Source organism: Mus caroli, chromosome 14 (genome assembly GCF_900094665.2).
Source record: "Mus caroli chromosome 14, CAROLI_EIJ_v1.1, whole genome shotgun sequence".
NCBI classification, from domain to species: domain Eukaryota; kingdom Metazoa; phylum Chordata; class Mammalia; order Rodentia; family Muridae; genus Mus; species Mus caroli.
Window position 1 is genome coordinate 51469218 of NC_034583.1, and position 27348 is coordinate 51496565.

At 41.2% G+C, this 27348-nt stretch overlaps 1 protein-coding gene across 1 annotated transcript in view; it reads left to right on the plus strand.

The window, feature by feature from the left end:
* Mtmr6 (myotubularin related protein 6) overlaps positions 1–27348 on the plus strand; it is a 37332-nt gene that overhangs the window by 2175 nt on the left and 7809 nt on the right. Inside the window, exons 2-9 of the mRNA XM_021182178.2 lie at positions 10832–10948; positions 13802–13964; positions 15673–15830; positions 18543–18671; positions 22514–22648; positions 24971–25103; positions 25874–25983; positions 26339–26464. Coding sequence (XP_021037837.1) covers positions 10832–10948; positions 13802–13964; positions 15673–15830; positions 18543–18671; positions 22514–22648; positions 24971–25103; positions 25874–25983; positions 26339–26464 — 1071 coding nt within the window. The remainder of the gene's footprint in view (positions 1–10831; positions 10949–13801; positions 13965–15672; positions 15831–18542; positions 18672–22513; positions 22649–24970; positions 25104–25873; positions 25984–26338; positions 26465–27348) is intronic.

Below are 27348 nucleotides of genomic sequence, written 5' to 3' on the forward strand. Positions count from 1 at the left end.
GAGGCCAGCCTGGTCTACAAAGTGAGTTCCAGGACAGGCAGGGCTACACAGAGAAACCCTGTCTCGAAAAACCAAAAAAAAAAAAAAAAAAAAAAAGTTTGAAACTCTGTGTGGTTTAATTAGTATAAGCAAAATTGTTTGTAGGGCTCTCAGGATGGCTCAGTGTCGGCTCACTGATGCCAAGCCTGACGATCGGAACTGGTTCTCCAGAGCCCACACGGTGAACGGTGGACGGAGGGAACCAACTTCTGAAAGAGTCTCTCTCACCTGCACACCGGTTCCTTGCCTGTGCATGCCCACCCCGCCCGCAAGTAAAAGTAATAAACATTTTTAATTGATTATGATAATGTACGACTGTTCAGTGAGGTTTTTTTTTAACGATGTTTAACAGCTGTCTTTGAAAAGTATTGATTACCTTCTGTTAGGCAATTATGTCAGGGAACACAGTCATGTAACACTGTCATAATTTCACAATGTTCACATTTCACATATATGTTACTTCACTAGCTCTCATCACCATCACCGTGATGTTTACTTTTAATAATCACCTTGACACGAGGTAGAGTCACTTGGGAAGGGGGACCCGGTGAGGGACATTGGCCTGTGAGGGATTTTTTTTTCTTTTTGTCTTAGTTGTCTGAGGTGGGAAGACCCATCCTAATGTGGGCAGCAGCATTTTGTGATCTGGATCCTGAATGTATAAAAGTAGAGAAAGCGAGGGCGTGGCATTTGTGCATATATTCTAGGTGTAGATGTGACCAGCTTTCTCAAAGTCCTGCTGTGACTTCCCCACAATGGTGGTTGGAATTTTAAGCCAAATGAACCCTTGCTTTATGTCAGAGAGCGTTATCACAGCAACAGACACGGAACTAGGACCATCAGTGATCTAAAAATGGACCCTGCCAGTGGTTTTAGAATCTCCATTTATAGATGAGGAAGAAATTAGTAAGTTTGAATGACCTGTCAGGTTAGCCATGTGTGGCTGTTAGAATTTAAACTAATGTCTAACTCCAAAGGTGAGGTATGCTCTTCCTAGGATGAACAGTTGTAATAAAATTGTGAAATTGGTATTCACTTAGAAAACATTAACTAAAAGGGTTTCCCTTCTCTAGATTTACCATAAGTAATAGTTTTATATTCTTGTTTTTGTATTGTTTAGAGTTATCATTTGCTTTGCCTCTGCTATCAGAGATTAAATAACTCTCTAGCGCCAACATTCAGTTGTTAGCTATATCATCCTATTTTTATATCACATTTGCCTTGAAACAGGGTCTCTCACTGAACCAGATGCTCAACCTTTCAGACAGACTGGCTGAACTCTTTAGATCGCTTGTCTTTGCTCTCCCAGTGTTGGGGCCACAGGCACATATAACTATGGCTGGCTTGCTACATGGATGCTGGGAATTCAACCTTAGGTCCTTGTGTTTGTTCTTACTCACTGAACTCTCTCCCCAGACCTGAGAACTCAAAGATTGTTTTTTTTTAATTATTATTATTTTTTATTAGATTCATTCATTTTATGTGTGAGTGTTTTGCCTGCATATATGTGTGTGCACCATGTGTGTGCTTGGTGCCCAAGGAGGACAAAAGAGGACAAGATTCCCTGGAACTGCCGTTACTAATGGTTGTGAGATGCTGTTTGGGTGCTGAAGCAACAGATACTTTTAACTAGTGACCTCTCTTTCTACCCCCAGTTTTGGCTTTAAAGATTTTCATGTGAATGAGCGTTTTGCATGCCTGTTTCCCACAGAGGTTAGAAGAAGGCATTCTACCTCTTGGAACTGGAGTTCTGGGTGAACGTGGGCCACCATGCAGATGCTGGGAACAAAACCTAGATCTTCTGTAGGGCAACAAGTGCTCTTAGTCACCAAGCCAGTTCTCCAGCCTCCGAGAGCTTAGATTCTTCGGCATACTTGAGCTTGCCCAAGTAGGCATGTTGGTTGTTAATACCACCCCAGGTTAAGGTGAGAAACCTGGGTTTGTCAAGGTTAAATAACTTGCCCCGTCTCTGTTAGCTGACTAGGAATTAATTATTGGCTTACTGGTTGCGGATAGGAGTTGGGTTCTGAGCTGCAGGTCTTTCAGATATAAAGCCTTTCTCTTCACTACCACACTCCCCTCCTAACAGAATAACTATCTAGGGAAGAGATGGGAGTATGAAGGTAGGACAGTGTGAGCAGGTGTGGAGACAGAGAGATGGTTGAGAGAAACGAGGTGGTAAGGTTTTGTGTGGTAACCAGCTAATCATGAGGATGTTGTCCTGGGGGAACGTCTGAGGAGGAGAAGCATGTATGGATGTCAGGTAATCGTCGAAAGTCTTCATTGGGGTGAGCTTCTGTAAGAGAATACTTCCAGACTCCGCAGGAAAGTAAAGGAACGTTAGGGCCTAAGGCCCTGCAGAAAGGTGCACGCAGAGGTCACAGTGCTGAGAGTCAGTGGGGCAGAGAGCATTCTTCCAGCCCCAATTCCCTCTCTGTGCCCACTGTGCCCCTCTCTGCCTTCTGCTTGGGCCAGGCACTGTTGTGCATACTAGGAAACCAGGCAAATGACAGTGAAGCATAAGAACAGTTTTGAGAAAATGCCTTTTGCGGCCAAGAGAAAGGACAATAGAGTTGATGGATTGGGTCTGCTCTGTGTTAGATGGTGTACATGCTGAGAGAGCAGATAAAGCAAGCAGGGACCCTGGAGACCACTGGGGTGCCCCCGGGGGGTGGGGTGGGCGGACCACAGAGGGAATACTGCCCTGTCAGGCCTTGCAGCTGAGAACTCATGAGAACGCTGGACCACAGTGGGAATGGAGATGCCCACAGAATATTAAATCAGGAGACAGGCAACTGATGGCAGACTTCTGAAGGTGGCTTTTCTACCACATGGGTCCTGGGGTCGGCTTCAGGACACTGGGCTTGGCAGCAAGTGCCAAGCCCAACCTGTGGAGTGGTTAGCTGCTTTTCTAAATCTTTGCCTTCACTCTGAGATAGGAAGCTGGGTGCTCAACATTGCAGAAGACCAAAGTGAACTGCAACTGAAAAGTCCCCACTGGATTTATGATTCAGTAATACTCCTTTCCTTCTTTAAAAAGTCCGTAATTGCTTCACTAATAATGTATGCTGCCAGGTGTCATCCAAGCTGAGGATACAGGATAGAAGAGCCACTGCCCTCACTCACTGTCTGCCTCACAGTGGAAGGTCCTCTTCCTTTTCCACAGCTAGTTCTTCTCAGAGATGTCTGTAGAAGGCTCTGAAAGTCTCAGGAGATCCGTGGCTAGCGACGGGGAGCAGTGTCCCCAGTAGCTGACTGTGCTTTCTGCGCAGAAGCCACAGCCCACAGCATGACGTAGCTATGGAGGAAGTGCTGTTCTTGATCACAGAAGTTGGTTGAAGAGAGGGAAAAACAGGTCTGAACTTCTATACTCTAATATTCTGAGTATGATGGCCTATGTTTTTCATATCTAATGTCTTAATCAGTTAAGTTTGAATTTCTCCTGTAAGCCATCAACAGAGTGACCACACTTCCCAGTTTTTTTTCCCCTTGCCCCATTGTTTTTCATTCTTTTGCCATTTGTCTTTCCCCATTTACCTTTTGCTTTCTAAGGATCCTGAGGCTGTTTTTATGGCGCCACAAATAGTGACCTAAAATCGTTGTAGTTACTTCCAAAACAGGTACCTTAAAATATCTGGGGGAAATGGGAAGGAGCTGCTTGCTGGACCCTGGTCTGGCTTTTAATTTGTTTTTTCGATGATTGTAGCAAAGAAAAGTTTTTGGAGGAGGATTTGCAATAAAGGGCAGAATGTGTTTCCCAAACTACTCATTCTTCAGCACTTTAAGCAGAAAGTAAATGCCGTGGTTTAATTTCAGATTGATGTTCTCATTCACTCCGTCCATATGCTGAGACACTGTAGAAGCTGCTGGTTAGGTGTAATGATCATCAGAATTGCATTTCCTGGGTTTGATGTAACCTGGCTCTTACTAAAGTAGTGATTAACTCTCCATCAACTGCACTCAGGATTGGCTTTTCTGACTCACTTTCTCCTGTCTGTGCCCAGTCTGCAAGTCAACAATAATGAATAGACAGTCTCCCTCCATTTCAGATTCTTTCTTTCTCCTCACTCCAGTTTTGCTATTAGACAACATGGGCTGCCTCTCTGGGTGCTTCCTCCAGGCTCTATCATCTCTCCCAACCACGCCTACACTGTTTCCTTACTCCTCGGTGGTTCCACCTGCCCAACCGAATTTTCTCTGTGTTGATACTGTCAGTACTACTGCACTTAAAGGCCTGTTTGTGTTCCTTCATCAGATTAAATGCAGGTGTGTCTCCTCCAAGAATTCTGTTTTCTCTGTATTACTCTCGGTGAAGAGAGTGCTTTAATTCTTGCGCCTAACACTAGGCATTAGAGAAAGGGTATTTTACAGCTTTACAGTGCATTAAGTACTAAATTTTCTTTATTTTGTGTGGCGGTGGGGCAGGGTGGGTTGAGGGATAAGTGCTGGGGCACACGTGTGCTATGCATGGCATGTGTGTGAAGGTCAAAGGACAGCTTTGTGTCTGTTCACTCCTTCCACCATGTGTGGGTCTAGGAATTGGCTTAGTGGTCAGGCTTGGGTAGATCTTAACTTGCTGAGCCATCTTGCTGGCTATTGAAATTGGTTTTTTGGTTTTTTTTAAAGATTTATTTATTTTAATTTATGTATATGAGTACTCTGTAGCTGTATAGATGGTTGTGAGCCTTCATGTGGTTGTTGGGAATTGAATTTTTAGGACCTCTGCTCGCTCTGGTAGGCCCCCACTTGCTTCGGTCAGCTCCAGTCAACTCTGCTCACTCAGTCCCTGCTCACTACAGCCCAAAGATTTATTTATTAGTATACTGTAGCTGACTTCAGAGGCACCAGAAAAGGGCATCAGATTTCATTATGGGTGGTTGTGAGCCACCATGTGGTTGCTGGGATTGAACTCAGGACCTTTGGAAGAGCAGTCAGTGCTCTTACCCACTGAGCCATCTCGCCAGCCCCCTGAAATTAGTTTTTAAATACCACATACACTTTTCCTTTCTCACTTTTTTGTTGTTGTTGTTGGTGGTGGTGGTGGTGGTGTTTTTCGAGACAGGGTTTCTCTATATAGCCCTGGCTGTCCTGGAACTCACTCTGTAGACCAGGCTGTCCTCGAACTCAGAAATCCACCTGCCTCTGCCTCCCAAGTGCTGGGACTAAAGGCGTGCGCCACCACCGCCCAGCTCCTTTCTCACTTTGAACTTAGTTAAAATGAGGACTAGCAGCCCCTAGCTGCCTTACCAGATAACTGCAGTAATTTTTGAAAACATTTATTTAGTTTATTTCAGGATCTCGTTGCTTCTGTTTATAGGGCACAAAGGGTACATACAACACTTGGCATTCGTTATCTAATCTGTTCCTCTCTTAGGAGTAGTTGCTTTTATTTAAAAGACAATGGAATGAGACCAAATAGGTTAACCTTAAGTTACCCTTTTCTTAATACTGTGTATTTATGTACATGTTCAAGGACTTGGAGTGAGTGTGCATGTCTGTGGGTCCTTGTTTAAAGGACCAACATTATAATAAAACCATTTAAACAGTGGGAGACTTAGCCATGCTGAGCCTTAAGTATTTAGGGCACTAGTGTAAAGGCAGACAGGGAACGAGCAGTGCGAGTTGAGGAGGAGCAGTGGAGAATCCAGACTGCAGAGTAGAAGGACAGTTGCTGAGTAAGAATGGGCAGAGCTTCTGAAATACTGTCTTGGTCCTGCTCCTCCATCACATGGTAGAGTCGGGGTGAGGCTGGGCACTGGCACCTTTGCAGTTTGGAAGGTTATTCCAATGAACAACTGGACCTTGAATCTTGAACAGAGCCAACCAAATTTAAAGATCTAACTTTGAGGTCAGGAAATGCACATATAGATCATTACATCATTTTCAACTGAAATTTTTACCTTGATGTAGACCCATAAGAATCCCATAGTGCTTGGAGAAAACACTTGTAAAGTATTCTAGAGTACTCTAAAACAGAATTTTCTCTGTGTAATAGAGGACAGAGAATTAGACTTCCCAGTAAGAACTGTATTACCAAAGTAAATAGGTGGATAGACAGATGGACAGACAGACAGGAGAGTAAGTTCAACAATCTGTAGCCTAGTAGTTTTTCTATTTATTTTTACTTTATGGCTCATCCATGGATTCTTGAATGAATATTTCCTGCTCAGCCACTGTAGAAGGTAAAGGCAGCTTGGGAAAATAACGGAATAATGAGATAAAGAAGAGTCCTATTTTATAAATCCCTTTAATGACGTCAGCAAAGGACCACTGGCATACTGGGCATCTTCCACTTGTTTTCCATTACGAGAAGTAAGTTCTCCATGGCAGTTCATCTGGAGTGAGTAAACCTCCATTGTATCAAACATGATTCTCGCCACCAGGAGGGACTCAGAAAGGAAAACAGAGACAGTGCTGTCCTGAGGTATGTATAGTTTTTAGCGGGAGAAACAGACCCTTGAACAGGCTTTTGTTTTAGCATACTGAGTACTCTGATTTTGGTGGAAGGAGCAGAGCTTGAAGTAGCTGAGTAGTTGAGTCAAGAAGTCAGTAGGATGATTTCCAGTGCTGGCGACTTAATGTGGGATGGTATGACATAAGTCACATATAAAATGCAAAATGAGAGGAAGGAGGGAAATGAGCACGTTGTAACTCTTAAGATGTTCAAGTGCAGATAGCATAATACCTGGCTAAGTGGTCAGTTGGGAATCAGACCACACAAGGTTGGAACTCCTGTCCTGATTCTATGTAGTGTCTAGTTGTCTTTAGGTTATAAGTGCTACTGGGGCTGTGAAAATGAAAATTAATAATTTATGTCAGGCATTCATCATAATACTATGTCAGGAAATATTCTTACATGGATAGCAGACATTAAGAACTCAGAGTTCAGTCAGATTCCGGGGATCATTAGCAAAAGGCTGAAGTAATGATAGTAAATAAGATGCATATAGAGAATGGAGCCTTAGCTGCCCAAGGTGAGGCCTGCCTGTCATGCCTCCATCCCAGTCACAGGAGGCTGCAGCAAGAGGCTGAAAATGTCCAAGGCCTCCTGGGCTACCTGGCAGAATGACCTCCCTGACACTTCACCCCAAAGGGGAGTAGACCCTTGAGCAAAAGCAATAGAGAGTAGCGGATGAATCTCCATCTGGTGTGTAAGATGCCTTCCTGTCTTGTTTCCTATTTTTGAGACTGGCTCTCGATGTGCACTAGTTTTGGTAGAGACATATGCTGTACTTCCCTGCCTCGGGCACTGCAGGAGACCAGTGCAGCATAGGACATAGTATGTACTGGGAAAACAGAGCTGTGAAGGACCAGGAGGACTGGAATGAAAGCTGTGAGATTGTCTCCCATACCAAAGAGCTTTGTAAGTAATTGTACCTTACAGAAAACCAGTCCCTCCATTTGAGGCTGGGTGAGACGAATTTACTGTCTTTTAGGGATTTACAAACCAAGAAGCTTCTCTCGGACTTCCCTTAAAGCTGACTTCCTGTTTGTTCATAGCCCCACCCTGGAAACCCCTTTTTAACTTTTCTGAGGCGCTCTTTGAAGTCCTACAAATCATTGATCTTCCCAGTGGTCTTGGTACTTTCCCATAACACTTAGCTCCATGCATGGTCACTGCTGTTCTTCTTAAAGGAAGTCAGGTCAGAGTGCCTGTTGTGTTCTGGTCATTGTCACTGCTTGGCTGTGCCCCTTTCCAGCCAATGTAACTAAAAATGAAACGTAATATAAAATAGAAGATTTTATTTGCATAGTTAAGACAAAAACTTTAGTATAGATACTTTACACTGGAAACTCAGAAATATGGTCTAACATACAGCTCAGGTCTGACAGTGGATCTGACATTTAACAGTGATCATTTTACATTGACATCAAGAACACAGGGGAGCCGGGTGTGGTGTTGACAATTCTGGACAATTGCAGAGTAAGTAGTTGGTCCTGTTTATCTTTAAATATATTTAAATTGAAGTTCCAATTTTCCGTGTAGCTAAATGAAGCCATATGTGTGTGTGTGTGTGTGTGTGTGTATATATATATATATATATATATATATATATATTAACTTGAGGAAGAAGTGGCCCTAAACATTGAAATAAATGTTGACCTTCAAAAGGTACCTTTAGGGAGCAGAAAGCTTTCCTACTCCTCCCCTGCCCCCACCTCCATCCCTTGTCATTGGCCTTGAACCCATGATTCTCTTTCCACACCTTCCCAATGCACAACCACACCAGGCTCTCCTGTGTTCTTGATGTTGATGTAAAAATGAACACTTGTTACATACCAGATCCACTGGCAGTCCTGAGCTGTATGTCAGACCATATTTCTGAGTTTCCAGTGGGAAGTAAATTTATTATCTAAATTTACTAAATTGATTATCTTAGCCATGCAAATAAAATCTTATACTGCATTTTTAAAGTTTTAACTTACTTAAACAATGATGTTACAATCGAGAATTCGCACCATGGTAGTAAGAAATAGGGAATGAAGAAGGGTGAGAAGCTGGTCTTAAGTGGTGGCTATTGATTACTTTGGGAATAATCATTTCATAATGGTAGTATTTTCTTCTTTAGCTGTTTAGACAAAAATAAATATATCTGGAAAGTATAGAATTAATGATAAAAGCCAGGTGAGGTTGTGCATGCTTTTAATCTTAGCACTGGGGAAGAAGTCAGGCAGATCTCTGAGTTCAAGGCCAGCCTGGTCTAAAGATCAAATTCTAGGACCAGTTAGGGGTACACAGAGAAAGCCTGTCTAGAAAAACCAAAAACGAAGAAGGGGAAGAGGTGGAAGAGGAGGAAGAGGAGGATGAGGATGAGAAGAAAGAGGAGGAAGAAGAGAGGGAGGGGGAGGAGGAAGAGGGAGAGGAGGAAGAGGAGAAGGAGAAGAAGAAAGAATTAATGATACAATAGTGAGCTCTGATTTGAAAATGTACACAATTTAAAGAACTGTCCACAACCTCCTGTGATGTCAGTGTACATTAAAAACTACATTAATAAATAGCATTTGTTTTTGTTTTCCTTTTCTTTTCTATAAGATGAATGATACTAAATTTTAAAGCTGTAGTCTCCTGACTTGTACTGATCCCATTCTGCACTTCTATGGCAGCTCTGTGTGTGTGTGTGTGTGTGTGTGTGTGTGTGTACATTAATACTGTTACAATTATGTGTTCTTACCATGGTAGGCACTATAGGAGACCAATGAAACTTAGGATACTTTGTGCCAGGGAACTTGGCAAAGAAAGAGACAAAGTGATATAAGTAACAAATTAACTAAGTAAGATTTACCTTGGAAGGTAGGGCATCAGTGAGTCCAGGAGCAGGCTTGCCACTGGGCTGAGCAGAGGACCGCCTTGTAGAACAAGAGTCAGAGCTAGCTGCACAGCTGCTGTGTTTGGTACAGCAGCGAGGGGAATATAGGCCATAAGCTGGAGTTTACAAACTGTTTTCTGAGTTAATTTTCTCAGTAGTGTACTTCTAGAACTTTACGTGATTACTTGAATTTCCACTTAAGATAAAATTGGATAGTATTGTATAACAGAACTTGAGGAGTCACTACACACATCTCTGCTCACTCCAGATAAGGAGCCCGCAACAGAACACAGTGTAAATGTAACCAAAGTCCAACTTGGTGAACCATGCATTTTATAGGAGTTACAGGAATATGGGTGAGGGGTTACTTATAAAATCACACATGACTCCAAGACAGCTGCATCACCAAAGCCCACCCCAGGACTCATTACATTGCACAAAGCTGGGAACTTGGAACTCACTGCACAGCCTGCAGGCAGCGCAACAGGTTGGAGAGTGTCCCATTTAAGTGAATTAATTGCTCTAAACCTTTTCTAGGTAGGTCAGCTGCTTCTGTTTTCTACTTCTTCCAGGTTGTGTGGATCTGGTCTCAGAATCTGTGCAGTTTGCAGATGCCTCTCAGCAGCTTTACTGTCTACTTTGGGAGGGAGCTGTAGAGAATCTGGTCAGTTTCAGGGACTTCCTGAAGGCATTTTGAGTTGTTTACCTTCCTGATTAAGGAGCTTTCCTTAAGTATGGAAACTGCTACCCAACAGATACTATAGGAGCTCTCTTTATAAAATGGGCTCTTAGGTGTGAAAAGATCTTGGCTCACACTGCATTTCTTGATCCTTGTACAGTGTTGGTGTTTCTTAAAATCTTCTGTAGGTTATATTAGATTCTAAATATCTGTGTGTATGTGTTCCATCAAGAGACAGAAGATACTTTACTGAATATGAAGCAACTTCTTGTGTTTGAGGGACAAAAAAAGGGGAAGAATATGATAATGATGCATGTAGTTCCTGGGATTAGAAAAAAATAATTATACTACTGTCATGACTAGCCTTAATTGTCCACTTAACTCAGTTTAGGGTTATCTGAAAGGAGAAACCTCAAGTGAGGAATTGCCTAGATTAGGTTGACCTGTGGGTCTGTTTGTGAGGGGTTGTCTTGATTGTTAACTGATAATGATTGACGCCCTGTACACTGGGCAGCACCATTCCTTGGGCAGATGATACTGGGCTGTGTAAGCAAGCACTCCAAGCACGAGCCTATGATCACGAAAGGAGTCCACAGAGTGAGCCAGCAAGCAGTGCTCCTCGGTGGTTTCTGCTTCGGGTTTCTGCCCTGACTTCCCTCAATGATGGACTGTGACCTGGAAGGATAAGCCAGATAAAGCTGTTCCTCCCCTAAGATGCTTTTGGTCAGAATGCTTTAGCACAGCAACAGAAATAAAAAATACCCTAATTTTGATATGAAAAATAACATTTTTTTTTCTTTCTCAGGTTGAACAAGTAAAGTTACTTGACCGGTTTAGTACCAACAACAAGTCACTGACAGGAACACTGTATCTTACGGCCACACACCTACTATTTATTGACGCTCAGCAAAAAGAAACCTGGGTAAGGTGGACGGTCTACTTTTGCAATAACAGTAGGCTGGTTATTAAATCTCTGGTTATTTATCTCAACCAGTTTTTTGTTAGGTTTTTGTCTTTGTTGTTTTTGTTTTGGACAAGACCTTGCTATATATCCCAGGCAGGCTTTGAACTTCCTTTATCTTCTGGAGAGCTGGGATTACAGGCATCAGAGATCAGTTACATTTTTTTGTTTGTTTGTTTTTTAAGTGACTCTTCTCTTCTATGAATAATTTATATCATTTGTAATATGAAGTTATATAGAATACCAGACTTTTTAAAACTCTGGAAAAATTTAGACAATGTCTCTTTGTTCCTTTAAAAGTTTTTTTTTAAAAAAGTCAAGGTAACATTTGTACATATTAGCAATTGTATGGATTGTATAATATATTCCATAGCCTTTTAATGCCAAATTACAGGTAGGGAATTTTTTTTGTAACCTTAAACATTGCACTATACTTATGCAAATATTTTGTATATATGTCCAAATACTGCCTTACAGGCATACTTGTATGTAATGTGTATGTGTACGTGTGCAGCTAACATGCAGTGGATGTTTCAATAACATGGTAGGTTTGAACTGTATAGGTCCATTCATTGGCTGAGTTGTTTTCTTTTTTTGTTTTTAAGATTTATTGTTTTTATGTATATGGGTGTATTTCTGTGTCGGGGTATATATGAATTCTGGTGCCCTTGAAGTACAGAAGAGAGCATCAGATCTCTGAAACTGGAGTTACAGGTGATTGTGAGACACTTGATGTGGGTGCAGGGAACTGAACTCAGGCCCTCTGCAGGACCAGTACATGCTTAAAACTCCTGAGCCAGAACTCCAGCTCTTTCCTTTTCTATTTTGTAGATTACAATTTAAAAACTAAACTTAACAGGTAAATCATATAGCATAGGAGTAGTGCATAAATTAAGAAAAAGTTAAATATGTCATGGATACATTAAATGTATGGTCATTTTTGTCATTATTACAAAATCAAATTGTTACACGATTTATCAATATTTACACGTATAGACACAAGGTGTCGATGGTACCATTGGGAGTTAGCATACTACATGCTATACTACAGAATTCATTTTGTAGCCACTTCTGGTATTATTGTAGCAAGATCACCTCTGCAAGAATCTGCTTAAAATGCTGTGGGCTACTGCTCATCAGATCACGAGCAGACCCTGATTGTTTCTCCAGGAAATTGCATAGTGTAATAAAAAGTGACATCCTGGGGACCTCTCATATGTTCACTGTGTCTAATGTATAACATAAAATTATTAATGATTTATTCTGGAAATATTTGCAGTCCATAGATTATTAGCAGTGAAGTGGGGAGGAGGGCTAAGTTAAGCTTGGGTTTTTTGTTTTGTTTTTCTGTTTTTTAACTGGGATAAAGATATTGATGCCCCCAAATCCTGTGATGTTGAAGGGTCAACTCCACAAACATCTCGTGAGGCATTTCTATATACGTTCCGGTGTTTCTCTTGTGTTTCTCTTGGGCATTTCCTAGGAGTAAGAAGACATGGCTAGGTCTTATAAAAATGCATGTTCAAACTTTCAGATTGTTCTTTCAAATGGTTGTTCCAGGCTATTCCTCTTAGTGGAGTGTCATGTTTTCCTGTTTTCTCATCAACACTGGCATGGCCACTGTACAGATGGGTCTGTAGATCTAGCTACAGACCTGCCTATCTGTCTAATTCACATGAGCAGCTAACTCTCACCTTGCTGAGGACAGGGTAGTCATCCCTGCACAGGTTTGGGTTTATAGGTTTTCTTTCTGTTGAATTATCTGTTCTTTTTATTTCTATTTATTGACTTGTAAAAATTGTTTTGACTTTTTGTGCTAGGGACAGGTTTGGCTGAGTGATATTCCCAGCCCTGTCTTCTGATTTTATAAGAGTTCTGGGTTTCGTCGCTTTATGAGTTTGTGTGTTATCATTGGTTTGTCTCAGTAATAGCCAGTCTTTTGTATACTTTTATGTACATGTCTTTTCATTAAAGTTTACATTTTTAACACAGATTCTTTTCAGTTTTTTCTTTTATGTTTTTATGTGTGGTACAGTTAAGAAATCTTCCTGTGTGTCACTGTAAGGAAGTTCCCTCTGTGTTTTCTTCGTCAGAAGCTCTTAAGTTTTATTCCCACCTGGCAGTTCTTAAGCCACCTGGAAGAGACCTAGTGTATGGCATGACATGGAGTTAGGTACTATTTTTTGACTGCTTCTTTCACGATAAAGCTTTGTATATGGGGACCACTGTTGCTCTGTGTGTCCTGCTCTTTTGACATATGGACTGCACTTACGTGCCTCGCTTCTTTGTTAACAGCAGCATCTTAGATGTGTTGGTACACAGGATTACCGATCCTCTCAACTTGTTCTTGAAGGTTGTCATGGCTACCTGCTGTCTTGTCTTCTTCCCTAGTCCTCATTCCTTCAGCAGATCCTGGCTGAGTACCTGCTCTGTTTTCATACCTCCAATACTAGGTATTTTGGAGACAATAGCCAATGTTCTTCTGGAGATCACATCCTATGCAAGAGAAACAAATGATAAATAAATAAAATGCAAATTACACTCTACACTAGGAAATCAGGTGGCATACTCCAGATTCCGGGGTGGGAACCTTACCACTTTGGTTCTGCTGCTACACTCTGCCCCCTTGCTCAGCCAGCATTTATTGATGTGGAGGAAAAGAAATGACAACATATTCTTGATTCAGGCATTGCATTGTGTTAAATGTGATAGCACCTAACATCTGATGCTTTGAGCATTAACATGTATGCAGTCTAGAGAAGAATAAATACCAGTGTTTGTGTGTTGGTGACTGGGTGTCTATTTATGCTGTAGATACTACACCACCATATTGCCTCTGTGGAGAAACTTGCTCTGACCACTTCTGGATGCCCACTTGTGATTCAGTGCAAGAACTTCAGGATTGTGCATTTCATTGTTCCCAGGGAAAGAGATTGCCATGATATTTATAACTCTCTGCTGCAACTATCAAAACAAGGTATTGTTCTTAGAGAGCACAGCTCTCATACTCACTCAATCAAGATGGGTTTTCCAGGATGCTTTAAGGTGTCTTAATTTTACCCTTCAGTTATAGTTAGCTTCATAGGTACAGTCAAACCCCTCAGTGGCATAGAAATCCTCCACAGTGGTTTAGAAATAATAGAATCTAATGCTTTGAACTGTAAGATTCTTCAATAAAGAAATAATGTAAGGAAAGGTATTTATAATACAGCCTTAGATTGATAAGTAGCACATTGTGTATATGTTTGTGTTTGTGCAGATATGGAAGCACGTGTGTGTGTCTGTATGTATGGAGGTCAGGATTCAGTGTCTTTACTTAGGAACTATCTACTTCATTGTTTGAGGCAGTTTAGGTGAGACTGGCTGGCTGTGAGCCTGAGGGAGCCACCTGCTTCCATCTCCCCAGCACTGGGATCACAGCCATGTGCTCTCACAGCTGACCTTTTACTTGGATGCTGAGGACCAAACTCTGGTCCTTATGTTTTTACAGGAAGCACTTTCCTGATCAGTCTATCTCCCTAGTTCCTTACTTTCTTTTTAATTTGTGTTTTCTCTATTAATGGAAGAGGTATTACTAAGTGAAAAGCCGTAGACAGTCATGGTCCTGTAGTAGCAGTAGCAAAGGTGGTAGACGCATCAGGAGACAAGAGAATCCTGTTTTAGTAGATGGAGGGTTGGGAGGGATAGAAGCCCTAAAAGTGGATCTTCCATTACCCAGGCTTGGGCATCTGAAGGCTTCCATAAACCCAGACATAACTTGGATTACTTGTTGGCCTGGATTTCAGTGAGCAATTCAGATGGAGGCCCACATGCGTGATCTAGGAGTAGGTCCATGTTCTCTCTGAGGACATAGAGTCTCATACATTCCATTGTCCTAGGTTGAACCAAGGTATATAGCAAAGACGGTTATGTGCCAATGTCCTTGCTGGCTAGGGTCCATACTGACCTATAAGAATGGGTGATTCTGGGGCTGGAGAAGACAGTTCGATAATTAAGAGTATTGTCTGCTCTTTCAGAGGACCAGGGTTGATTCCCAGCATCCCCAAGGTAATTCATAACCATCTATAGTTCTAGTTTCAGAGGATCCAGTGTTCTCTTCTGGCCTGCACAGGCACTAGGACCAAATGTGTTGCTCAGACATGCATGCAGGATAAACAGCCACACACATTAAATTAACTTAAAAAGAACGTATGATGCAGTTCCATGCTCTCTTTGCCATCCCTGTTTTGTTTATTATTATTTAATCCCTCCCTCTCTTTTTCTTTGATGTGCTCCACTATATAGGCTAGTCTCAAACACAGTCCTTCTGCCTTGGACTTGTGAATGCTGGGGCTTTAGACATGGACTACACCTGGCCATTTCTAGTTTTTAGTCATTTTATTTGTTTTGTGGTGTGTTTGTGGAAAAGGATGAATAAGAAGTGTCTGTGTTTTTAAAATGTAATATTGAAGAAAAAGGAAAGGCACACAGTAGAAGATCTAACTTTTAAGGTACTTTTTGCTATAACATAGATCTTAGGTCCATACACGTGTGTTTAACTATAGTCATTTGTTGTAAGATTTAGATTCAGGTATGTTCATGTCTTAGCCACTTCTTTGAAGACTTTAAAGAAAAAAGGAGGGGTAAGCCCTGAAAATTCATTTTATCTTGTAAATTTCATTGTATTGACTTTTACTACTTTGCAGCAAAATATGAAGATCTCTATGCCTTCTCTTATAATCCCAAGCAAAATGATACTGAACGACTGAATGGTTGGCAGCTTATTGACCTTGCTGCGGAGTATGAGAGGATGGGAGTGCCCAATGCAAACTGGCAACTGTCGGATGCCAACCGAGAGTACAAGGTAAGCAAACAGCCTCTACAGCAGGTCAGAGGACAGTCCTGAGAGCAGTGTAGGGCAGTGGTCAGCAATCTGTAGAGCAGCGTGCGGCTCTCACTGCTGTCAGTGTTTTAAAGGTGTCCTTTTTGTTTGTTTGTTTGTTTGGTGTTCTTGCCTCATTATCTCTCCAGGTTTTTTTTTCCTTTTTGTATGTAGGCACTTAGTGCTATGCATTTACCTCTTAGAACCTCCTTCATTGTGTCCCCTAAGTTTAGGTATGTTGTATTTTCATTTTATTCAATTCTAGAAAGTCTTTAATTTTTTCTTCTTGACTCATTTTACATTCAGCAAAGAGTTGTTCAGTTTCCATGATTTTGTAGGCTTTCTGTTGTTGAAATTCAGCTTTAATCCATGGTGGTCTGATAGGATACAGGGTGTTATTTCAGTTTTCCTATATTGTTGAGACTTGCTTTGTGTCTGAGTATATAGTCAATTTTGGAGAAAGGTCTGTGAAGTGCTGGGAAGACGGTATATTCTTTTGTGTTTGGGTGAAATGTTCTGTAAATAACTCTTTGATCCATTTACATATATGTCCATTCGTTCCAGTATTTCTTTGTTTAGTTTTTGTCTGGATAACCTGTCTGTTGGTGAGAGTGGGGTATTGAAATTTCCCACTATCAGTGTGTGAGGGTCAATATGTGATTAAGATATAGTAGTGTTTCTCTTATGAACTTGGGTGCCCTTGTGTTTGGTGCACAGATGTTAGGAATGTCAAGTCCTCTGGTGGATTTTTCCTTGGATGAGGCTGTCCTGTCCTTCCCTAGTCTTCTGACTAGTTTTGGTTTGAAGTCTGTTTTGTCAGATACTAAAATGGCTACACCCACTTGCTTCTTAGGTGCATTTGCTTGAAATAGCTTTTCCAGTTTTTTACCCTGAAGTAATAGATCCTTGATGTTAAGGTGTCTTTTTGGATACAGCAGAAAGATGGATCCTGGTTTCGAATCTCTATTGTTCATCTGTGTGCTTTTATAGAGGACTGAGACCATTGATGTTGAGAGAGATCAATGACTAATGATGGTGGTTTCCTTTTATTTTGGTGGTGGTGGTAGTGTGTGTGTGTGTGTGTGTGTGTGTGTGTGTCTGTGTGTGTGTGCACGCACATTTCCCCTGTTGACTTTGTTGGTCTAGGATTATATATCCCCTGTGTCTTTGGAGGTGTGGTTAGCCTCTTTAGGTTGGAGTTTTCATTCTAGCATCTTCTGTAGGGCTGGATTTGTAGATAAATATCGCTTACATTTGGTTTTATGATGAAATATCTTAATTTATCTATCTATGGTGACTGAAAATTCTTCCGGGTATACAAGTCTGGGCTGGCATCTCTGGTCTCTTAGTGTCTGCAGCACATCTGTCCAGGTAGCTTTCAGAGTCTCCCTTGAGAAGTCAGGTGCCACTTTACTACGTCTGCCTTTATATGTTACTCGCTCATTTTCCCTGCCAGCTTTTAATTTTTTCTTTGCTCTGTACATTCAGTGTTTTGATTATTTTGTGCTGAGGAACTTTCTTTTCTAGTCGCCTATTTGGTGTTCTGGCTTTGACAGGCATCTCCATTGAGTTCGGGAGATTTTCCTCTGAGTTAGTTGAAAGTATTTTCTGTGCCCTTTGTCTGTGTTTCATCTCCTTCCTTTTTCCTATTTTGTTCAATTTGATCTTTTCATGGTGTTCCAGGTTTCCTGAATGTCTTATGCCAGAAGTTTCTTTAGACTTTTTCTTCTCTCGTGTTTCCAGGGTCAGTGGTTCTCTCTTCCATATCTTGTATTCTGTTGGTGAAGCTTCCTGTTCAAGTTTCTAAATCTGTCATTTCCACACTTCTCTGAGTTTCGGTTTTCCTTATTAATTCTTTTTCCACATTCAGGTCTTTAACTGTTTGTGTTTTCATAGATTTCTTTTTTCTTTTATATTTTTTGTTTTTGTTTTTGTTTTTCGAGACAGGGTTTCTCTGTGTAGTCCTGGCTGTCCTGGAACTCACTCTGTAGACCAGGCTTGCCTCAAACTCAGAAATCCACCAGCTTCTGCCTCCCAAGTGCTGGAATTAAAGGTGTGCACCACCACAGTCTAGCAGGTATTCCATAAACTTCTTTAAGGAATGTATTTCCTTGTTAAAGGCCTTATTAGAGGCTGTTTTAAGGTCTTTTTTCTTGTGCTTCAGCTATGATGGGATCCTCAGCGCCTGCTGTAGCAGGGCTGCTGGCTCTAAGGGAGACACATTGTCTTGGCTGTTCCTGTGCTTTCATGCTGGTGTCTGGGGATATGGCATTGGGAGATTGTAATTTTAGGTGCAGACATCTGGACTTGTCTTTGTTGGGTGTTTGTCCCTTGGTTTCTCTGGCTCCTAGGGAAAGTGTGGTGGTTGTGTAGTGCTTGATAGGAAATACTCTGGTCATGATTGGTGTGGCTACTGGGGGTTACAGGTAAAAATGTGTTTCTGGGTATTGGGGTCGGACACTTTTGCAATGAGGGTGGGCTAGGAGGGGGCATTCGGGGTTCCACTAGGATCTGCTTAGACTCCTGGGAGTTGGGGCAGAAAGGAAAGACCACAGCAGGTCTGCTACAGAGCTGGGGATGAGACTGGGGGATTGGATTTGGAGGAAGAGAGGAGGGGTGAAGATCTGCAGTTAATCCACCTGCTTCACCAGCCTCACATTTTCTGATTGAAGTATTTTCATTTGATATTCGCAGGTCTGTGAGACTTATCCCAGAGAGCTGTATGTTCCTCGGACAGCTAGCCGGCCGGTGATCGTGGGCAGTTCCAACTTCCGGAGCAAGGGCAGACTTCCGGTCTTATCCTACTGCCGGCAGGGCACTGAGGTAGGAACCTTCTCTGCTTTATAAACTCGGTGAACTGAAGTTCTGCTCTAAGCTTCTGGGTGAACACTGTTTTGTTTTTGAGATAAGATCTCACTATGTAGCTCTAGATGCCCCATTGCATACTATGTAGACCAGACTGGCCTTGAGTTTATGGGATCTGCCTGTCTCTGCCTCCTCAACCCTGGGGTTAAAGGCACATGCCATCACAGCTGCCAGTAAATATAAATATTAATTTTCACTTCACAGGTTTGCTGTTGTAATGTTGGTAACAGAGACATGCTGGCTTTTCCCTATCGTTTCTGGAGTTTTTAAAACAAAATTACCCTGAAGTGCTCCTTTCCTGCCTTTCCCAGAAATTCCTTAATAATGGGACCAGTGAATAGATAGGTTCTGTTTCTTTTCTTCAGGCTTCCTTTAGTCCTGCGTGTACTTAGAGAAATCGGATAGCTTGCTTGTGCCCAGGCAAGCGCTGAAAGCAGGAAGAGAACCCAGGGCTCTGTCAGCAGGCCTCACGTGGAAAGGACTTTGCAATGAGAAGGTGGAGGAGGCGGGCCAACTTTGTAAACTGATTTTTAAACACATTCCTAACTCCCCACCCCACCCGGAAGATTTTTCTTTTTCCTTGGATTCTGGAATTTCACGGTGCTCTGCCTCAGTATGTCATTTACAGACAGCCCAGAAACTCAGGTTCTGCAGCCATTCTTTTCTCTGTTGGTTTTCTTTGTAGTTTTTCTTTTTTAGCTTGTATAAATAGACAGACTTCCTATGTAGCCTTCAAGTCTGTTTTCTGGAAGAGTTCCTTAATTCTATTTCTCATTCAACTCTCAGATTCTTTATTTCTGAGACTGTGACATTTAAGGGTTCTTTCTCTACTAAATTTCTCTAGTCAATTTCCTGCTGTTCTCTGATTTGGAGTCACTAACTCTCATGCAGATTTTTTTTTTTTTTAAGGTTCATGACTTTCTGTTATATCAAATGACATTTTTTTTCAATTTTTATTAGATATTTTCTTCATTTACATTTCAAATGCTATTTTTTTTTTTTTTTTTTGGTAGGAATTCTGTGTGGCTGTGTCTCCCTCTCCTCATGTTTTGCTGTTTGGAAGTTTGCATGACTGACGTTGTATGCCTTTGCAGTTTTAAATGTTTTTGCTGTGCATTCGGCTTCCTCACCGAGGCTGTGCTTATGCTAGTGTATCAGCAGAAGGACTTGGTGTGATGTAACAGTCAGAACTCACACACTGCTGGGTAGACCATATCTAATCCTCTTTGTAGACTAAGTGCTCAGTGAGAAAGAATCTGGAGGTCACAGCTCATCTTTATGTGATCAGCCACACCCTGCTTCCGTGCAGGTGCCAGCTCATGCGCTCTGACCTTTCAGCTAGATTCTCCCAGCTCCTTTCTGTAGCAGGCACTTCCTCTGTCAGAGCAGTTCTCAGGCTGCTGTTGCCCCCAAATGTCACGGTACTGTTGTTGGAGTTTCTTTGTTGATGCTTGTCATGGTGGTTCTATATGTCTTACGTTTGTTAGAACCTAGGTCAGGTAAGTTTTAAACAGAAGTCTAATGCTAGTACCTTAAGTCCTAGGGTGTAACAACCTGGTCACCTTTGACACACCTTGTTAGATTACACTCTTTATTGGAAAGGTAGGCTGGAAAATACTTGTGGTTGACTTAGTAAACAAAAGATAAGTGTACAAGGAGTGTGGAGCATAGGATTCCTTTACAGCAACAACCCAAACCCTGCTTATGCTCAAAGAACTAAGAGGCCACATCCAACAATAAAAAACTGACTAAAAACATTTACAGAAAACAGGAGAGAGAACTCTTGAACTCTAAAAGCAACACAATGGTCATCATTTTCTTCTGCCATTGTAATTTTTGAGATTGTATTTTGTGTGTGCATATAAAATATTCAAACACTTATACTTGTAACACTTTGTCTCGATGATACGCTATTAGAATATTTCTGTAGAGTTAAGTTGGAGGTAACATGGGTAAGATTACAGATGGGTATATACTTCTAAATCATTTACTTTTTTTTTCTGTCAAGGTAGGGCAGGGCAGGGTTCCAAGACAGGGTTTCTCTTTGTAGCCCTGACTGTCCTTGAACCCACTCTGTAAACCAATATGGCCTCAAACTCACATAAATCCACCTACCTCTGTTCCTGAGTATGCCTTAAATTATCTTTTCAAATCTTTATGTCTCACTTTATAAAAAGTGACTTTTAGTAGGGAAATAAAATTTGAGCTGTAAGTTTACTTTTTAATTTTTATTTTACACTTTGTCTTAGTTCAAACTGTGTAGACCTGACCCAAGAGGCTTTAGTGAAGAATTTCAGTATGTAGCCTAGGTATTTTGGTGAAGAGACACCAAGGTAACTCTATAAAGGACAACATTTAATTGGGACTGGCTTATAGGTTCAGAGATTGCATCCATTATCATATAGGCAGGAGCATGGCAGCTTCCAGCCAGGAATGGCATGGGAAGAGCTGAGAGTTCTACATCTTGATCTGACTGTAGCCAGGAGAAAGCTGACTCTTCCACACTGAGGAGAGCTTCAAAGCCCACCTGTCACCCCACAGTGTGACTCACTTCCTCCAACAAGGCCACATCTCCTAACAGTACCATTCCCTATGGGCCAAGCATATTGAAACCAGCACACACATATAGGTGCTTTGCTTGAATGTTTGTGTACTATGCATATGCCTGGTGCTTACAGGATCCCCTGAAACTAGAGTTACAAAAGATTGTGAGCCTCCATGCAGGTGCTGCCCTCTGGAAGAGCAGTGGGTGCTCTCACCTGTCAGACCATCTCTTCTGGTCAAGATGAAAAGTTCCTGGTAAGGGAAAGAGAAATGGTGCAGGGGTTAAGAGTGCTTCCTGCTCTTCCAAAGGACTTGAGTTTAGTTCCCAGCAACCATGTCCATTAGATCACAATTGCCTGTAATTCCAGCTCCAAGGCATTAAATACTCCCTTGTGGCCTCTGAGGGGACTTACATACAAGTGGCAAGCACTTGCATAGGTATGCACTCATAAATAAAAATCTTAAAATTTCTTATTCTATATGTACTGTTAGCCCATTTTCTTTACTTGAACTTGAGCTGAAAGAACCTTGTAGCTCATTAAAAACCTGGAATGCAGATGTTTCCTTAGCGTCTGCTCCTTGATAGACAGCTAACCAAGTGGTACTCCTTAGGGCCACAATATCCTTAATTTATTTTTGATTGTGCGTGTGTGTGTGTGTGTGTGTGTATGTGTGTGTGTACACAAACTAGGTAAAGAAACATTTAGTTTTCTTAGAATAAAATATTGGGAAGTGTCTTAAGGTTTTATTGCTATGAATAGATACTGTGACCACAGGAACTCTTATGAAGGAAAATACTTTACTATGGCTGGCTTACATGTCCAAAGGTTTAGTTCATTATTGCCATGGCAGGAAGCATGGCTGTATGCAGGCAGATACGATGTGGGAGAAATAGCTGAGAATTCTATATCTGGATCAGCAGGCAGAAAGACGACCTGGCTTGAGCTTCTGAAATACCTCATGTGATACAATTCCTACGACAAGGCTACAGCTAATCCAACAAGGCCACACCTTCAATACTGCCACTCTCTATGAGTCTGTGTGAGCCATTTTGATGTAACCCCCACAGGAAATATAGGCAGCATCTAGATTTTGAGAAGTATTTAAATCAAATAATTTTTTAAAAGTTAATACTGTCTAAATTTATTTCTGACTTTTAAATAGATTGTGTGTTTGACTGTAATACTTTTGAGTCTTTTTTCAAAAAGCCTTTAGAGTCTTTTTATAAAATCTGTTTTTTGTCTTTTTGAAATTAGGCTGCCATTTGTCGATGTAGTCAGCCGTTGTCAGGCTTCAGTGCCAGGTGCCTAGAGGATGAGCATTTGCTTCAAGCCATTAGTAAAGCCAACCCAGGAAACCGGTACATGTATGTTGTGGATACCAGGCCCAAGGTATGTATCCAGTACTTTGCAGTCAGTTATCTTTATTGTTTCATGTCTTTAATTAATGGGAATAAATATATTTGCCCAAAAAGAACATATTTGAATTGTAGTTTTAAATTAACCAAGGCTAATGCTATAAAGAAAATCTGTTCTTTGAGGGATACTAAAGTTCTCAATGCCCTAGGTCATAATTTGTTCTGTCTCCTGATAATATGTACATATATTTATGCATATGTGTGTGTATGTATAGATTTGTGTATGTATAGATATATATTTATAACACACACACAAATGGACAAATGGAGCTATGTTTTCTTTTTTGTTATTGTTTGGTTTGGTTTGGCTTGGTTTTTCATGATGGCTTCACTGTATAGCTCTGGCTGATGTGAAACTCACTGTGGACTAGGCTGGCCTAGAATTCAAAATCCTCCTGTCTCTGCCTCCAAAGTGCTGGAATTAAAGATGTGAGCCACCACACCCTGCCACATATGGAACTCTTGAGGATGTATTAAGTCTTATGCTATTGTGAAGAAGGACTAGATAGTGTGTGATGTAAATACTTAGAAATTCCTAATCCCTCCTCTCTCTCCCTTACTTTCCTTTTTGTTGTTGATACTTAGTTTCTTTGTGACAGGATCTCATGTAGCATTTGTACTATGTAGCTAATCCTGATCCTCTGCCTCTGCCTCCCAAATGCTGGAATTATAGGCAGGCACCACTGCACCCACCTTACTAGTCTTCATTAATAAAGCTGTTAGTTAACAAAACACTTTGTGTTAAAGTAATTTGGCCATAAAGTGAAAGATTTAAACAAAAGAGGGAACAGTTACTGCATGAGGAAACTGAATTAGAGAATTGTAATGAACAGGAAATCGCTGTTCTCCTGGTGTCTGTGGCACAAGGCTGAATTCTTATCATTGAGACCAAACCAGAATCCGTACTTCTTTTTATATGCACAGTAAACAGCTGATTCACATAGGACCCTGAAATTAGAGTAATTACAATCTTCAACGGTGAGAGCTAACTTTATTTTGATTTTTATTATAGCATCGCATGCAGAGCTGGTGGGATACACAAAAGGACATTGGCAGAATTATAGTGAGGATTTCTTCAAAAATCTGGAATGATGAGAAAATAAGAGAAAGCGATGAGAGAAAGCGAGTGAGCACTGTAGACCGCTTGTAGGCAGTACTGTGAGAGGGACCAAAGCTGTTGCAGAGTGATGGCCATCACTGTGCGGTCTCACAAAAGACTGGAGAACACAGACGATGAGAATAACTCGAGCAAATTAGAAAGCATCAAAACTTAGGACTTGCTATTGATAATCTAAGACTCAAAAGTTGGTAATGTCTCCTAAGAAAAGTTGTGTTCTCTTGTTACTAGAGGCTTATAAGCTAATGATCCTTTTTTAGGTGATATTGTATGTAAGAGGTGATCGTATCTGACTGTGATTGTAGCTCAAGACTTAATAGTTTTTAATTTACATAATTGTCATTGATACAGAAATATTTTTCACTTACTATTCTAAGTTTAAAATTAAATAGTAGTAATGTGGACACATTTTTAATTTTACTTCAAATTTTATTTCAGGGTGGGTAACTGTTGAGCCAGCAGGTATAATTCACCTGTACGTGCTACCAACCAAAGGTCCATTCACTGAATAAAAAGCTACTTCCACCCATGGATCATTTTCTTTATCCACACTCACTCATATGAAAAGAATAATAATTATAGTAACGTACTACATGCAAGAAGCCAGCAAGCCAAATCTTAAGGGTGTCTCAGATCAGTGTCTGTTCCCCTCTGGAGAGCATTTTCTGTTAGGCACAGTTCTTGGAGCTGTGCTAGGCTGGTGGATGATGCTGTACACACAGAGCTGTGAGACAGTCTGGGTCTCCATGGATGGGCTTGGTGGTGTAGACTGTGGTTCAGCTCTGGCTCTCAGGGCCCCGTGGTTTGACCTCACAGACTGATTCTGTAAACTGAGCTTCCCAGCTCTGCCCACCTCCAAATCCAGATTTATAAGGAAACATTCCTTTTTAACTTTGAGACGTCACAGAAATGTGAAAAGCTGATGAGAAAGGACTTGAATTATCTTTTGGAATTTTGAGTCTTGTTTGACTAGGTTTTCTCTGTGTAGCAACCACAGTTCCCTGCACACTGCCCTTCTGGGAGTGGCTAGTTTGCTTAGTAAAAGATAGTAGCTTATTCACTTTTGATGAGTTTCTTTAAATGTTGTCCAGCCTATAAAGTGTGACTTAGTGTTTTTATGACATTTTGATAAATTAAAGATAAAAATAATTTGTAAATTTCTAAATTTTTGAATTTTAGCTCAATGCAATGGCTAACAGAGCAGCTGGAAAAGGTTATGAAAATGAAGACAACTATTCTAATATTAGATTTCAATTCGTTGGAATAGAAAATATTCATGTCATGAGATCCAGCCTTCAGAAATTACTAGAAGGTATGATTATTGTACACCTTTTAGAGAGCTTTGTGCAATGGAAGTACAGTGACTGTCACATAGGGCTTTGACTGTTCTGTCAGTCACACTCAGAGTAAAGAGAATGTGGAATTGACATTAATGTGACATACTAAAAGTATTACGTTTAGCATGTAGTCAGTACTAAAACCAATAGAACAGTCCCCCTACCTCTTCCCATCCTTCCTTCCCTCTCCTCTCTCTTTCCTTTTTTGAGACAAAGTGTCACCGAAGGTATCCTCAAACTTCCTCTGAAGCCAAGGCTTGCCTTTAATTACTGATCCTCTTGCTTCAGCTTCTCAGGTGCAGGGATTACAGTGTGCACAAATACAGCCAGCGAGGAGATCTTCTATTGTCATCCAGTCATTCTTTATTCTTACATCTCACTTCAGCATAGGCACATTGTGGGGGGGGGGTCCCCAGATGCCCTGTCTGCAGTTCTAATGGTCACTGTTGGTAGAGATCATTGAGTGGTCACTGCACTCTTCATGATGTCATTCATATGTGTGTATGTGTGTGTGTGTATATGTATATAGCAAGAGAATTTAAACATCTGTGCTACCTTTTACAAAGGCAGATGAACATTTATTTTAAGCCTAAGGAATGACAGGAGCTTTATTCAGCTTGTCGTAGCACATTTAATTGATACACATTTTCCCCAGTTCACTCCCCAAGATCACTGCAAGACAGATGTGGGAAGGAAGAGTGGGCACTCCAGCCGCCTTCTAATTGAAACCTTCTCTATTTCACAGTGAATGGCAGCAAGGGGCTTTCTGTCAATGATTTCTACTCTGGTTTGGAGAGTTCAGGATGGCTTCGCCATATCAAGGCTGTTTTGGATGCTGCAATCTTCTTAGCCAAAGTAACTATCTCTCGTTGGTTCAGGTTTGTAATGGTTGGGGAAGGAATGGACTTGGCCTTGGTAAGTCTTGGTTCTGCTCAGACAACTTTTTTTGTTCTTTGCCTCTTTAATGGGGTTCACATCAGTTTGAAGTGGTACCTAAGATGGAGGTTTACAGTCCCCAACCACTTACAAACAACATTTTGTTTGCTTGTTTTGTCTTTGTTGTGTGTTTTAGTTTTGCTATAGCAACAGTGTTATTGCGGGCCGGGTCTTCTTTATGATGTGTGTCTTCTGGTGTGGGTTTTAGTACAGAGCCTTATTGATTTATGTAAAGGGAATTTTGCAAGAATCTAAGCGTGTCATTTCCTCCCAGGCAATAGTGGTTGAAAATGCAAGTGTGTTGGTCCACTGTTCGGATGGGTGGGACAGGACCTCCCAAGTGTGCTCGCTCGGCTCACTGTTGTTGGATTCCTACTACAGGACAATGAAAGGATTCATGGTAAGGATTTGTTCCATTGAACCCAGTGATTTCTTTACCCAGGGGATGCTTGGCAGTAGTCAGAGACACTTTTATACTAAGGTCATGCAGCTGATAGACTCTGCTAGGCAGCTGACCCTGCACAGAGCAGCTGCAGTTAAAGAGTCCTTGGGCCCTCCATGTCTGCTTCCGTAGCAGAGAACCTGCAGGCTGACTGATCCCTATTTGTGCGACAGGTTTTTGGCCAAATACTTTTAGATTTAGAGATTGACACCACCACCCACCGCCACTGCCACTACCACCACCACCCTAAAGTGTTACAAAATTGTTGATATTTTCTCCCTCACCTTTATCTAGTAAAAGTAATGTAAAATACAGGATTTAATTGTAAACCATGTTGAGGGAATGTTAATCTACAGCACCTTGATGTTAAAGTTAAATATTGATCATTTCGGTTTATGAAACCAACAATTTTCTTCTAGGCAGAAATTTATTTTCTATTTATTTTCTGTTTAGTATTTGATTAGATCAGCTTTCACGCTTGGGAGGTTGAAGGTCATCCTTTGCTATATTAGCAGTTTGAGACCAGCCTGAGCTACGTGAGACCCTGTCTAAGAACAAAACAAAATCTCCACAGAAATACATAGTGAGCAGATGAAGAGGTATTAGAGAGGTGTGAGCGCTAATTAATAATCAGAGTCCTGTGCCAAGGGTGACGTAAAGTCACAGACCTTGCTCAGCACCGTTATTGCACTCTGATACTGAGTCTGGATAAACTAAATGGAAATAAGAAAACTATGTGAAAATGGTGCCAATAAAAGTAACACTAGGTGGTCGGACAGTGGCGCACGCCTTTACTTCCAGTACTTGGGAGGCAGAGGGAAGTGGATCTCTGTGAGTTTGAG